At 40.3% G+C, this 13,850-nt stretch overlaps 1 protein-coding gene across 3 annotated transcripts in view; it reads left to right on the forward strand.

The window, feature by feature from the left end:
- The first annotated feature begins 515 nt into the window (after positions 1-515).
- Positions 516-13,850, forward strand: part of C1QTNF4 (C1q and TNF related 4) — a 35,151-nt gene continuing 21,816 nt past the window's right edge. The window contains exon 1 of one of the 3 annotated variants that reach the window (XM_065684674.1): positions 516-591. In XM_065684674.1, coding sequence (XP_065540746.1) covers positions 531-591 — 61 coding nt within the window. In that variant the 5' untranslated portion in view covers positions 516-530. Of the gene's footprint in view, positions 592-5,839; positions 5,855-7,104; positions 7,129-13,850 lie in introns of those variants that run through there. The other 2 variants (XM_065684681.1, XM_065684680.1) reach the window with 2 other exon arrangements.

Consider the following 13,850-nt stretch of genomic DNA (forward strand, 5'->3'; position numbering starts at 1 on the left):
ACTTCCTTTGAGAATAGATGTGAGGAACTTTGAGACAGCTTACCCCAAACTGATTTGTGTTGATATGTTTAGAGGGAGATTTGTAAATATGAAAGATATTACATATTTTTTCCTACCCTAACGCTGAAAATGAAGTTACTATTTCAGAGCTGACCTGCTTGTGGGTGTATACCATAATTTTCTTTTGAAAGAGTTCGCATTTGAATATGCTTCCTGCTTACAACTTTGGAGAGCTTTCTTTTTTTAGACCTTTCCAGTATTATGATTTTTTGTAACCTATCCCAGAGCTCACTCAGTCTCTGATCTCTGCCGCTGAGTCACTCCATAGTTTCTCTCAGTCTACTACTGTACGCCTACCTGTATTGTGATACCAAATTCCCTCACCAAAAGACGTACTCATATAGAGACTCTTTCAAGGGACACCGCATAAATGTTGTATAGCTGCTCTCATTTCTGGTACCTGTTTTTGTGCTTGCTTATTAAGGAGAAAACACATCTTCACTTTCAGAAAACTTTCTGAGTTCCTCTTCATGATCCAGAAGGAGGGAGCAGCAACAAAAGGAGAAAGGAAATTGCTGACCCCTTTTGCAGGTGAAACATATTACTTTCTGATTTAACCACAGGCTCTTTGGAGGTATGATGTAGCAGCAAGAATTAAATTTGTATTGCCCAAGTTTATGTAAATGACTGAGTCATATTTTAAGAGGTTAAGAGCTTTGACTCCAACAGCTCTGTGTACCAGAAGCACTGCCTTCAGCTCTATTTTTAACTTGGTATTTTTATTCTCTCAAAGCAAAAGAGATTACACATCAATTGTACATCTTTTTTTCATTTCTGTGTATGCTGATGGCAAACATGAAAGTTTCTTTCTGCATCCGGTAACTTATAAAGTTGTTTTTTGACTGGTCAGACTTTGGCTTGAGATGCTCAAAGATCAAGCCAAACAATAACTTCCTGGGTTTACACCCAGGATTCTTTTCCTTCTTGTCTCTAACAAGCTGGTATTTCAAGTGTCACACATTGATTGAGTTCTCAATCAATCAATGGTTTTTGGTCTTCCACATGAATGCATTATTGGCCCTTCTAGATGCCCATGATCATCCTATCTCTCCTCTTAGAAGACAAACGAGAGGCATTCTGGTTTCACATTCTACAGAGCTGTCAGATGGACAAGTGATCGTCTGTATATTTCCAAAATCTAAAATATGGTCTGGTTCTAACTATAATCCTAAAACTCTTCCCCAATGAATTTATCCCTTAGAAAGGGGAATAAAAAGAGGTGGCAAAAAAGAAATAGAAGGAGGCAAAATGTGAGTTCTCAGAGTTGCTCTTTGTTAAACGTCATCTATGTTGAAACCAAACTGAAAATTGGCAAAGCTTCCAGGAAAATTTAGCAAAGAAACAGCTTGCAGTAATGTAGCAACCAGGGTTGCTATGGCAATAGCAATACACTGTGAAATTTGGTAGATATGATGTTCCATGATTCACTGTATATTTTTAGCTATTTTTCCTTTTGTTCTCCCATGCTAATTGCCTGTCTGAAGAAAAAGGGAAGGACTGAATGGTTAGGTCACACCCTCAGAAAAGATAAGAGAGGTGTCGGTGCTTAAGGGGAGTTTTTGTGTTCTAGCCTCAAAAGATCAACCATCCTAAGGAAATCTTAGGGTCCCAATTCCTACCCAATTCATCTTTTCTTAAGCTTCTAAGAAGACCGCTGTTCCCTGTTTCCTGAAAACCTTCCATCCTCTGTCCATTTTAATTTCTTCCTCTAATGCTTATCCTCACTTGTTCACAGTCTGAACTGTTAGAATAATCTTTCCTTTTCTTTCTTTTTCAACTATTATCCAACAGGATTATTATCCACAACACCACCTCTTTTCTTTGTGACATACTTTCAACACAAAGAGTCAAAAATCTAGCTCCCATCTCCTGACCTCAGTCCTGTGCAGTCCTGTCTTTGGCCTCTCTGTGTCTTGCTCATAACCTGAGCGGATCAAGACCTAAATGTCCTTTCACTGTCAATCACACTGATCCAGTCATTTTCCTAGCCATTCAGATATGCAGTCATGATTTCATATGGCTCTGGCATTCAAGCTATCATGCTTTATTTACCTTGATAATACCTCTAAGATCTGCCCTCCTATTCTTTAACCAAATGTCAAAACCTGTCATACGCATCCTTCTCTTTTTCCACTACAAATAGAATCTCTGCTCCTGGGTCACACATGCCCAGAGTCATTCAAAATGTTGATGACTTCATGATCCTCACGGTTTGCTTCTTTGACTGTTAATCTCCTGCTATTCTTCCTCTGCTATGCCAGGTTCTGCTTCTGTTCCTCAGCTGCACGAACTTTGAACTAAGTGCCCTTCTCCGTAATGATGCATTTATCATAGACCATCGCTGATCAACCCCTTCACTTTACCATTGTCTCCAACTCTTGTTTTATTCCACAAATTGTACTGCTATTTCATTGCTTTGTACATTGATCTTGATACATGATAGATGGGTCATGGAAAATGTAGAGTATCCCCTTTAGCTCCCTTTTTACAATTCACCTTTGCTACCTTATATGAAAAAATAGAATCTAAGTACATTAGGCAACTAGAAGACTACACAATCACAGGTTCAGAAACTACTCATGCTATTATTACTTGACCCTCCTTACTCTTCACTTCTAACCATTTGTTTGTTGAATTCACTTCTGTATTGTCATTCTGTATGGTTAATAGTGCTCTAAGTGTTTAAAGGCTGAGACTCTCTGCCTGCTATATTGCCATATGTAAACGGCTCAAATGAAATGAGGCTCTGTGAAGCTTCTGTGAACTTTGGAAGGAAGACATAAATGGAAAGAGTGGCAAAAATGCTGAGAAAGAGCAATTCTTTAAGTCAGTTATGGCTGGGGAGGCTTACAAGGATCCTGGGGTGACATAATAAAGGACCAGAACTTGGATGCCTCCCATATTCAACTCCTACAGTTTTTAGTCTTACCTGCTAATGTCAGCATACGTACATACAAATAAACACATAAAAAATAAGGAAGCATTCATAGAAATTAAGTTTAAAACATGCAGAAAAACAATGCTATTAAAGCATAATACATTTATAAAGTCAAGCTTCCTGCTGCAAGATACAGAAAAAGGCTCTGTATTTGTTTATGTATATTCATGAGCGTTGAAGACCACAGTGCTTCATCTCAGGACACTGGTGATCAGTAGCTGGGGCTGTGGTGCAGTGTTATATAATGCAAGTTTATGACTTTGTAAGACATCATTTTCCTTTCCAGCATTTATGGGTTTGCTTTTTTCTGTGTTTAGAAAATAAAGTACTTCAAATAAATACTTTCTGGGATTTTTATACCATGTAGGACATACTAGATGCAATCACAGTATAAAATACAGTAATAATAATTGTTTTCTGACACAGATGATAGTAGACTCAGATATCCTCATCTGTTCTGTGGTAGCATCTAGCTGCCTGAAATGACATTTTAACTCTCTCTGAACCTCCATGAGCCATAACTATCGGTATAAGGAAAAGTCAAAGGATAAGCATCTCTATTCTAAGCAACTATCTATGCACAAGGAAGAAAATGCCCCATCCCTCAGAATTACCCAATTTTAGACACGTGATTAATGCAAATCCCAAAGAATGAGAGTTCCTCTCACAAGAATCAGCAGCACTGAGGCTTTGATGGCTCCTCTGTAACATCAGAAGTGCCTCGTGCTGCAGCAGGCTCAGTGTGGTACCCGAGTTACCCAAGTGTGGTAACTTGTTCAGTCCGTAGCATCACTGCCCCTCTGTGAGGCACAGGGCCTGCTGCTGAGAACAAAGCACTGACCCTGCAAACGATTACAGCCAGTAATAAAACATTCACTGCTCTGTGTCTGTTACAGCTGTTCATGATTCGCAACATCTGTTCAGTTGTGGAGAGATTCAGAACAAACCTTGTAGAGTTCTGCTGATGTTATTTTTTAACGGGCTTTTCCACACACATGAAGTGCATCCCTCTTTCAATCTGCCAGATTAATACCTGACATCCCTCACAGCCAAGACATTCGAGACTTCTATTTCCCACCATGCTTTATGTTTTCTGGCACAATCCAATTTCCCTTTTCCTCTTTAAGGTGACTTGGACTGCTGCCTTCTGACTCTGAACTGTTTTTCTGGGTTTCTTTGTAAAGATGCTCAAATTGTTCTACTGCTGAAGTAATCAAGCCCCATTTAGTAAGAGTTACCTTTGTAAATGCCAATATTGTAATTTCAGAATGTCTCCTGTTCCTAGTTACCACACAGCACTTTCTGCTACATGAAGCCAGGGCATTTTAGGCAGAAAATCCCTATTTTATCTTAATGTTTTACAGAGAAAATGTCACAGAAAGAAAAGCAAATGTGAGATGTTTAAACAATAACGAGTTTGAGCTGTTCTGATTATTCTGGATGGCTTGTCAAATACAATAATGCTGTATATCATATTTAGTATTGCAGCATCCAAACTGTATTCCCTGGGCTATCCAGCAGATGATGCTAATGTATTACAAACTATTCTCTCTTCAATTTTAGAGGAAAGGCCAGCTAAAAGATGTAGTTTTGTCACATTCCAGACATTCTAAAAAATTCCAATTGCCCTCTTTAGTTCTTCTCTTTTCTAATATGTGTGATTCTGAGTCTCAGAACGTCTTGCTCTTTCTGAAGCAGTTTTGTTACCAAAGGTTGAGCTTTCAACTACCTACCTAGCAAGCTTTCATAAGCCTCTGACATTCCATTGAGTTTGAAATGTAAGTTTGTCCATTTCCAGAAGTCCTTTGGCTGTATTTACCATCTATTCACTCATACTTTGTGACACACAACATGAGGTTTTGTGCTGTGTCAAGCATTTATTCCTGTTTCCAGTCTGCAGTAAATATGTAAAGCCAAATCCTTGCACTAAAAAGACAAAAGCTAGAAGGGGATATAATATGTGCCATTCACATATGTAGAGAAAAAGGCAGAACTGAGTTTCCATGAAACTTCCAGCATCCTCAGCTTTTTAATCTCTTTCTCTAGTGTAATCATACCTTAATTATAGACTACGAAAGGAAGCTTTATAATCATTTCTACTTTGGAATGGATTTTGATTTTCTTACCTAGGAAGGTTTGCTCCTAATTCCACAAGCTTCCACAGAGGCCTTTGGAATTCCTTGCATGATGAGCATTCTACTAATGACATATATCAGAGTCCAAGATTTTTCAGTGACGGTTCCTGCATGCCACTTATAAACAGCATTTACATTTTGCTGAGGAAAGGAAAGCGGGACATAAAGAACAGATTTTCCAAGGTGGAAGTAGAAAAATCTTGACTTTTCTCTGCTTGCCTCAGTCTTGACCTCATTCTGTATGGTGTGATCATAGAATCATAGCCAGCCCTCTCCAGAAGCTCGGCAGCTGGTGACTGAGTCTCCTGTGCTAACAGATAAGCACTTGCAGGCCTTCCAGTCATTGCATCCTGTTGCATCTGTTACCTGCTTGCTGCATTGCTGCACTACTAGGAGACAAGCCAAGAGAAACAACTCCCAGTTTCTGAGGAGAAAGGAAAAAATACAAAACAGGAAACTGATCTGCTTTTCTTTGTCCTTTCTTTCTTTCTCTCTTTTTTCTACCTCCACTCCCTTGGGAAAAGTATGAGCCTCTGAGGAGATGGAGAAAGAACCTTTTTGCTTCCTGCAGCAAACAGGTCTGATGCCTGTCCTTTCCAGACTGTGAGGCTGAGGCTAATTAGACCATTTAGCTTTTCTTATACTTTTTTCCCCCAGGAGGGCTGAGTTATATGAGAAAGCTGAAGTTTCTCGTGTCGCTCCGCAGCAGGCTCAAGGACAGGTAAAACCCATTACTGATAATTGTATTGCAAGTGTTGGCAGCATAGAGCAGATCTAAGAATAGGCTGTCCCTGCCAGCAGCTGAGACATGAACTAGACAGGACATGCAGGATTTAAGGCATAGGCCCTAGGGCTTGTGTGCCTTAAGCTAACAGCTGAGGAAAAAGTTGCAGAACTTACAAGTAAATCAGCACTCAGCACTTCAGGAGAAGCATATTTAGCCATGTAAGTCATACATAGTTGTGTGGTTAGCTGTTGCGTAGTCCTTAAAGCAAAGACAAACAAGAAATCAGTGGATTTGGCAAATGGCTTGAACAGAGAACAGAGAGGAGTCATCCGCTGCTTTTCTGTTTCCCTGGCATCAGTCACCAACAAACACATCTTTGTCACCGTGTGCATGGAGAAAAGGGATGGGGAGGGATGATAAGAGGTAAAAAGAAAGCACAGCACTTCAGCCAACAATACACGTCCTTTCGCTTACACAGAAACATCTTGCCTGGCCTGCCTCAAACCTGGTTTTGTGATGTGTAAATTACTTCGGATGTGAACTTCATGCGAATGTATCAGAAAGTGCCATATTAATGTTAGAGAAAAATCATACAATTATAGAATGACTTGGGTTGGAAAGGACCTTAAAGATCAGCCAGTTCCAGCCACCTGCCATAGGCAGGGACACCTTCTACTAGGTCAGGTTGCTCAAAGACCCATCCAGCCTGGCCTTGAAGTACAGAATAGTATGCATTGGTAAGTGTTGAACACCTATCTTTAACAATCCAAGTAAGGTCCTACCACATGAAATACGTGCTTTTCTCCGCAGTTATATAGAGAGCTGCAGGGCTTAACAGAAGTAGTACCTGGGTTCCTCTGTTCAGCAATTGCCTCTGTGAAGCGAGAGATGGAAAAGCATTTTACAGAAGTCTTAAAGAAAGGGAAATTATTGAGAAAACACAGACCTTACAGGGAGGTTGCCTTTGGCTGTGGAACTGGAGAGACAAATATTGCAGAACTGATGTGTTTTGGTTTATTTTGAACTTTGATACACCCTGGAGAGGGACAGGCTTTTTATGTAACTGACAGGAATTTTAACATAGCAGTACAGCTGGATGATGAGAAAGAAGCTGCTGGTTGCTGCAGCTTAACTTGATAGAATTCATCAAGAATGACTGCTTCCTGTGAGGAGTAGGCACAGGAGACATTCGATTGCTACTGCGCAGGCTGTTTTTAATTCATTGGAGACATTTGGACTGGGAGGCTGAGCTTTATGGACCATTGTATGTAAGTAATTTGGAACAATAGTTTCAAGCATTATAGGAGAAACTAAGTTTAGGATATTTTGGTGATCAGAAAGAAACACTGAAATCAGCCTATGTAAAACTTCGGTCAGTGTAGTATGCACAGCTCTGCAGGTGAGCTTCATTGTACACATCAAGATGGGTGTTTTTTAGTTTAGTAGAACAGATTTGCTCTAAAAACATTTAGTTTTAGGGTATACAAACATGAATTTCTGGGCTGAACACTTGGGTCTGGAGAAATCTTGTGTATTATAAAGACACCTCCAAAGAAGGTAGATAATGGGGATGAAATTAATTTGCAAACAAATAACAGGAGTGCACATGTCCAAGAGATGCCATCTAGAACAGCCATAATGGGAAAGAAGTTTCTCCAGATATTGGTTGTTTCTTTGAGAGAAACTGATTGTTTACTGAAAAAAAAGGGTTACAATAAACATCCAGGTCATTCAATATTAAGCACTTAGCATTCTGAAGGAATACCGTGTTCGTTGTCATTTTAAGCAGTGCACAGTGAAAGTACACACACTTTAATTTCTATCACTTCTTTGTATGCAACCTCTGTATGTCTCAATTGCTTAGAAAATTATATAGTTGACAATCTGAGGCTGCATGATTTAAATGAGAGATTTCAGATGGATTGGAGAATAATGGGTAAGGTGTTAAACATTTGAATGTAAAGATCTGGGACCTTGACAAGACCAGCAAATGTTCTAAACAGCTGAACGCAAGGAAATATGATGTACAAAGCTAGAAACTATCAAATACAAGAAATGTGCAAAAGCTTCCTTTACCTGTGGAGAAGCAAATCAAAAACATTGTGGTCTTTTGCAAAGCGCAGGAACAGAATTGTAAAGGAATCAGGGCATGATGGTTTCTGTCCACTTACGCAGGGTTTTTGTAAGAAAATGGAATACAGTTTGTAATTCAATATTTTTGTTTCAATGAGTAACAAGAAAAGAAAGTTATTAATGAATTGTAATGAATGGTATGTGTGTTAAGTTCACCCTATGATTTCAATTGGAGATCTGAATATCAGGAAAACATTTTGATTCAGAAAGTGAAGCTTGTTGTTAGCACACAGAGGAGCTGGCACAGATGGAAAGACAAAAGTACCTGCTTGTGACTTTTGAGTTAAATAATAAGTTTTGTCAGAGCAATCCCAGGCACAGCTACAGGTTGGGCAGAGAAGAGATTCAGAGCGGCCCTGCAGAGAAGGACTTGGGGGTGTTGGTTGATGAGAAAATGAACATGATCTGGCAGTGTGCGCTCGCAGCCCAGAAACCAACCATATCCTGGGCTGCATCAAAAGGAGCGTGACCAGCAGGTCGAAGGAGGTGATCCTGCCCCTCTGCTCTGCTCTCGTGAGACCTCACCTGGAGCATTGTGTGCAGTTCTGGTGTCCTCAACATAAAAAGGACATGGAACTGCTGGAACAAGTCCAGAGGAGGCCACAAGGATGATCAGGGGCTGGAGCACCTCCCGTATGAAGACAGGCTGAGGAAGTTGGGGCTGTTCAGCCTGGAGAAGATAAGGCTGCGTGGAGCCTATAGGAATGCTGAGGAGGGACTCTTCATTAGGGACTGTAGTGACAGGACAAGGGGTAAGGGGTTCAAACTTAAACAGGGGAAGTTTAGATTGGATGTAAGGAAGAAGTTCTTTACTGTAAGGGTGGTGAGGCACTGGAATGGGTTGCCCAGGGAAGCTGTGAATGCTCCATCCCTGGCGCTGTTCAAGGCCAGGCTGGACAAGAGCCTTGTGTGGGATGGTTTAGTGTGAGGTGTCCCTGCCCATGGCAGGGGGGTTGGAACTGGATGATCTTAAGGTCCTTTCCAACCCTGACTATTCTATGATTCTATGATTCTAAATGCATATAACTTCCCACAGATAGCAGTTGTGCAGGAAATATTTAGAAGGAAAACTCTTTTTTGAGTGATAAAACTAACTTGGAGCCATCTTTCATAGCGCCAAAGTCCCAAGAATGACAGAGAAGGTGGTTTCCATATGTAGATGTCTTCAAAAAATATGCTGTTCTTTCTCGATGAGTTGAGGATGATGCTGCCCTCTGGTCTCCGACTCTTCAGAAACATACATGTAGTGAATGCCTGGGACGTTGTTATGAAGATCTGCAGTCCAATCAAATTTAGCTTTAACAAAGAAGGGAAAGAGGAGTCTGCAATTTCACAGCACTGTTTGAAACCAAAAATAATGAAGAAATCATCACTCAAGAAATGAGACCTTATGGCTGTGTTCTGTTGAGTGGGCAGGGTAGTGTAGAGGGCTGATTTATTGCAGACACTTCTGTTGTGTCATTATTCACTCAAAATAATGTGATTATCACACATGCAGACTGGTAGCTTATTTCAACAGACACAGTTAAGTGCTAAATTGGGAACTGTGGAAGTGGAACAGGCTATCTTGAAGAGCTGGAGTGTTTATGCATGCTGATCACCGGCCTGTGTTCAGATTTAGGTAAAGGGGAATTTTGCAGCCATGTAAGACAGTTGAAGGAACTACCTAAGCACATCCAGAAGGATTGTATAAGCCTTACGATAACCTAAAAGTGTATTTGCAGGGGGCTGTGCTTGTGTTGGAGGATGCTGGTTGAGAACTATTTCTTCTATTGGCAACACTGCCTCAGGCTGTCCTTTGCATGCCTGATTTCTGACAGATGCCAGGACAACAGCTTGTGAAAATGCACAATGAAGAGGACCAGGGAACTCATCCAGGCGATGAATTGCATTCTTTTTCTTTTCTTGGACTATTTTCCAGACAAATACATTTCCTAATGTGAGTTGCCACATGACAGCCTAAATATTCATCCAGAAACATTCAAGAATACATGTGAGGGACAAGAAAACATTGCAAAAGATGAGAGTTTACTGCTCAGACCAGCACTGCTTACTTTTGTTCTGTTATATTTGCAGAGGCTCAGAAAGCCTTTTTTATCAGCAAAAAGTAGCTTGGCAGGGTGTTTAGTTTAGAATTTCAACTAGACAGGAGAGATCCTGAATCCCAACGATGCCTAAAGGAGAGTTGGTAGGAATAAAAATTCATCCATTCGCAGGATTTAAAAAACACGGAAAACGAAATCTTAACCCCACAGAGGTGTGAGGAGTATGGTGGAGTTCTGATAATATGCAAACTGCCAAATTGAAATATTGAAGAACTTAGTTACTGAAAAGATTGGTCTCTTCTCAGCTTCTTTCACTCACGTTCCAGTTGGTCTCTTGGAGTGAGGATGAAGAGTTTAATATTCAGATCCTCAGGAAAACAGCTCAGAGTTGAAAAGTAATTTTAGCTGTTGTGGGTAAATACACACATAATTCAGAATCTAATTTAATACAAGAGACTTGCAGGAAAACTAAAGGGACATATATATATATGTACATTCATATATAGGTACGTACATATATAGGTACATATATATAGGTACATATATATATATAAAAGTACGCACTGAGGACAGGACAACTTCAATATGATTTGATGGTATGCCTAAAATACAGAATTCTGTCTTCATTTGGATATAGAAGATAGCTTTGTAAAAAGATCTATGAGTCCAGCTGATGTTGAGACAATGCTGTAAAATGTAAACATTTAAGATTTGGTTATGATATTCACTTGTATCCTATTAATATAGAAAAGGATTAAATTATCCAAAACATTTGTAAGCAGAAGAGACAAAGACTGAAAGAAGAAGGGGAAAGCAAATACCCGGAAAGGTGTTGTTTTCTTCCTTGAAAGCTGGATAAGAATTAGTTGTTAAGCAAACTGTTTTAAAACAGTCGATGTTAGGTGTTTTGTTTTCTTGCTTGCTTGCTTGCTTATTTCTCCCAACTGAGTTAGATAGATTTGGTTTTGGGGTCAGTTTATTTGTTGTTGAGTATATACAAGGCCTGTCCATGTGTCTGTAGGTGTCCCAATGGAATTCAGAGCTATACACCTTTCAGACACGTGTTAACTTCTTCAGATATAAGGGAAAATATTTGATTTCTTTCAGGAGAGGGATTTTTTTACATTCTTTTCACATTTCCTCAAGTTGAAAAGCTTGACAGAACTTCAAATTTCATGGAATTATACCACACCCTCCTTCCTACACAGGTTATGTGAGCACTCAACATTCCAGTCAGGAGAATCGTTTTGACATTTTGGTGTTGTCAGTTACATCAAATTCATTTTTATCATCAAAAATTGTCTTATTTTTTACCCTTGTTTCCCAGGCTCTAGCATTAGGAGATAAACAAGTGAAATATTTCTTCTCTTTTAATTCTTTGACACTTTATATGCACCGTACACTGAGTTCAAACAGTATTTTTTCTACCTCTTTCTTCTGCTGTCAATTTTGTGTTTTCCTGGCTGCTTCTCTGGTGAGAAAGACCAGCATTTGTGTCTATCAAATACAGCAAAATTGCAGCGTGCTGCCCTATTATCACTGTGTTGTTGGCTTCATCTGCCTTTTTTGTCATGGAGTCACCAGCAGCTATTGCTCACCCTCTTGCAAGAGCTCCCGTCAGATATCTCCAGCTATTTTCTCTCACATTTTGCCAGACAAGTTCCTCCATAGGTAACTTGCTGAGGGTCTAGCACCTTTTTGATAAGTTGAATGCTTTTCGGGTGTTTTTTCACCTCATGTGATAAGTTGCCAGTCAGCTGCATGGATTTCTGCTTTTCTGCGGTTTCCTGTTGCCGACCATTTGGCTGTGACCCCTGCCGGCGATTCCAAAACTAATCATTCAAGGAGTATTAATTTGCTCCTCCTGTACCCAGGATTACACTTCAAACACGTGAACAGAACTTCTGCTGGATTTCTGCTGACTTGCATCGCATGCATCCAAAATCTCTTTCAATTAGCAAAAGAAGGAAAATGGCACATTCAGCACTGGTCACAACTGTTGTTCCCTTCTTGTTCATGCATGTGGCACAGAGCAACTCCTCTGCAGACGTACTCATAGTTTCCCTCTGACCTACCTTTCTCGGTGGATCTACTCCAGATTTCAACAAACCCAGAATATCTTCCCTCTTGGCTTTCTTCCATTACAACACACTCCAGGTACCTGGTATGATCAATGACCCCAAGGCTCAAGCTTCGAATGCAGATCTCTGAAGCAGACTATACAGAATCGCAGAAGCCCAGACCATGAAAAGAAACAAACCAAACAAGAGCTCACCAAATCCCTTCATTTCCAAAAACGGGATTTGCAGGTGGGCTCTCAAAAAATCCTTTTAGTTGTTCACCCACAATAGTCATTGATGATGTCTTTTCTCTGCTGTTGACACTTCATTGTAAGTCAAGTGATGCCATCTGCTAACAGCTGATTATTCCATTTCCAACTTAGTAACAGATACATAAACCAGCAGCAGCCTAATACAGAATTTTGAGGCATCTCACTGCTGTTACCACATCTACAATGGACCATAGACTTGTTTCCTTTAGCCTTACACTGTCCCACTACAAGTTGTTTTCCCTGTTAGTGAGTCTTTACATATTCTTACTGTATTCTTTTTAATCCTGAGGCTTGTTTGAATCACTACTTGCTTTAACATTTCTCATGTTGATAAATACAAATCAAGGACTAAAAATGTGGCACATATTGGTTACCAAGAGTACAATCAACAGCAATAAAACTGATAATAAGGAATATGCATGCATGCAAGCAAGCAGAAGGTCTGCTCTCCAATAAGGCCACATCAGAGATGACTTAGCACCAGAAAGCCTGCAGTCTGACAGCAGTAGGATGGGAACAATGTTTAAATATGTCACATGGGCTATTTCTTTTCTCTGATCAGGAAGGCAGCAGTAAAGATACCCAGAATGAGAAAACAAAGCCAAAATCAGTTTTATTTAAATGTGAGCATCCACTTCCGTGGAGTCTTGAACCATGGTTTGTAACAGTGATTCTTACAATTCCAAGGCTACCATTTATTCATGTGTTATGCCATGAGAATTTTCATTAACCTAACGCTAAAAAAAACATTCCAGTATACTCATGGGGCTTCAAGGGATGTGTCCGGGTGAGGAAGATTTTCACCTGCAGGGAAGGCAACGGTATGAGATGGCACCGGGAGATCCAGTACTTTTCCTTCTTCCTTCTGTGTTTTTGGGAAATGTAGTCCTTTCACCTCACAAAACCTCTTCTCCCGCCCCGTCCTAGGGACGCACAGATAAGGCAGCTCTGCTCTGTTTCAACACCTTTCCAGGGAAAAGGAGTAAATCCACTCACTGCTGCTGGGTAGAGCTCTCCGCCTCATGTCAGCTGGGGCAGAGAAGGTGTATGCAGCACTATAGCCCCAGCAACTGGCAGAGGCCCATCTGACAGAGGAAGAGCAGAGCACAGCTCATCCGGATTACACAGAACAATGTAAAACATATGGCTAGTTTGTAATCCTGTAGTATTTAGTACTCAGTCCAAACACATATGTTACCCCAGTGGCAACATACTTATTTAGAAGGGCAATTGTATTATACTATTGTTAAATTACCCATTCAATAGATAGATGATATAGATGATGGATGACTAAAGGCAATGCATTTGTCTGGGCTATGCTCAGGATGAGCATTCTCATCTCCTGGGAATCAGTGGTCCATTCATTCCTCCAGCAGCGGTAGATTGGGTACTGAGTAATCTGTCCTTTGAAATGTGCAAAGAAGCTGTTAAGGGAGCACTAAATATGTTTAGCCAGCAGCACCAGCTGGATGTGAGCCCA

This window comes from Lathamus discolor, chromosome 6 (assembly GCF_037157495.1).
Source record: "Lathamus discolor isolate bLatDis1 chromosome 6, bLatDis1.hap1, whole genome shotgun sequence".
Taxonomy (NCBI): domain Eukaryota; kingdom Metazoa; phylum Chordata; class Aves; order Psittaciformes; family Psittacidae; genus Lathamus; species Lathamus discolor.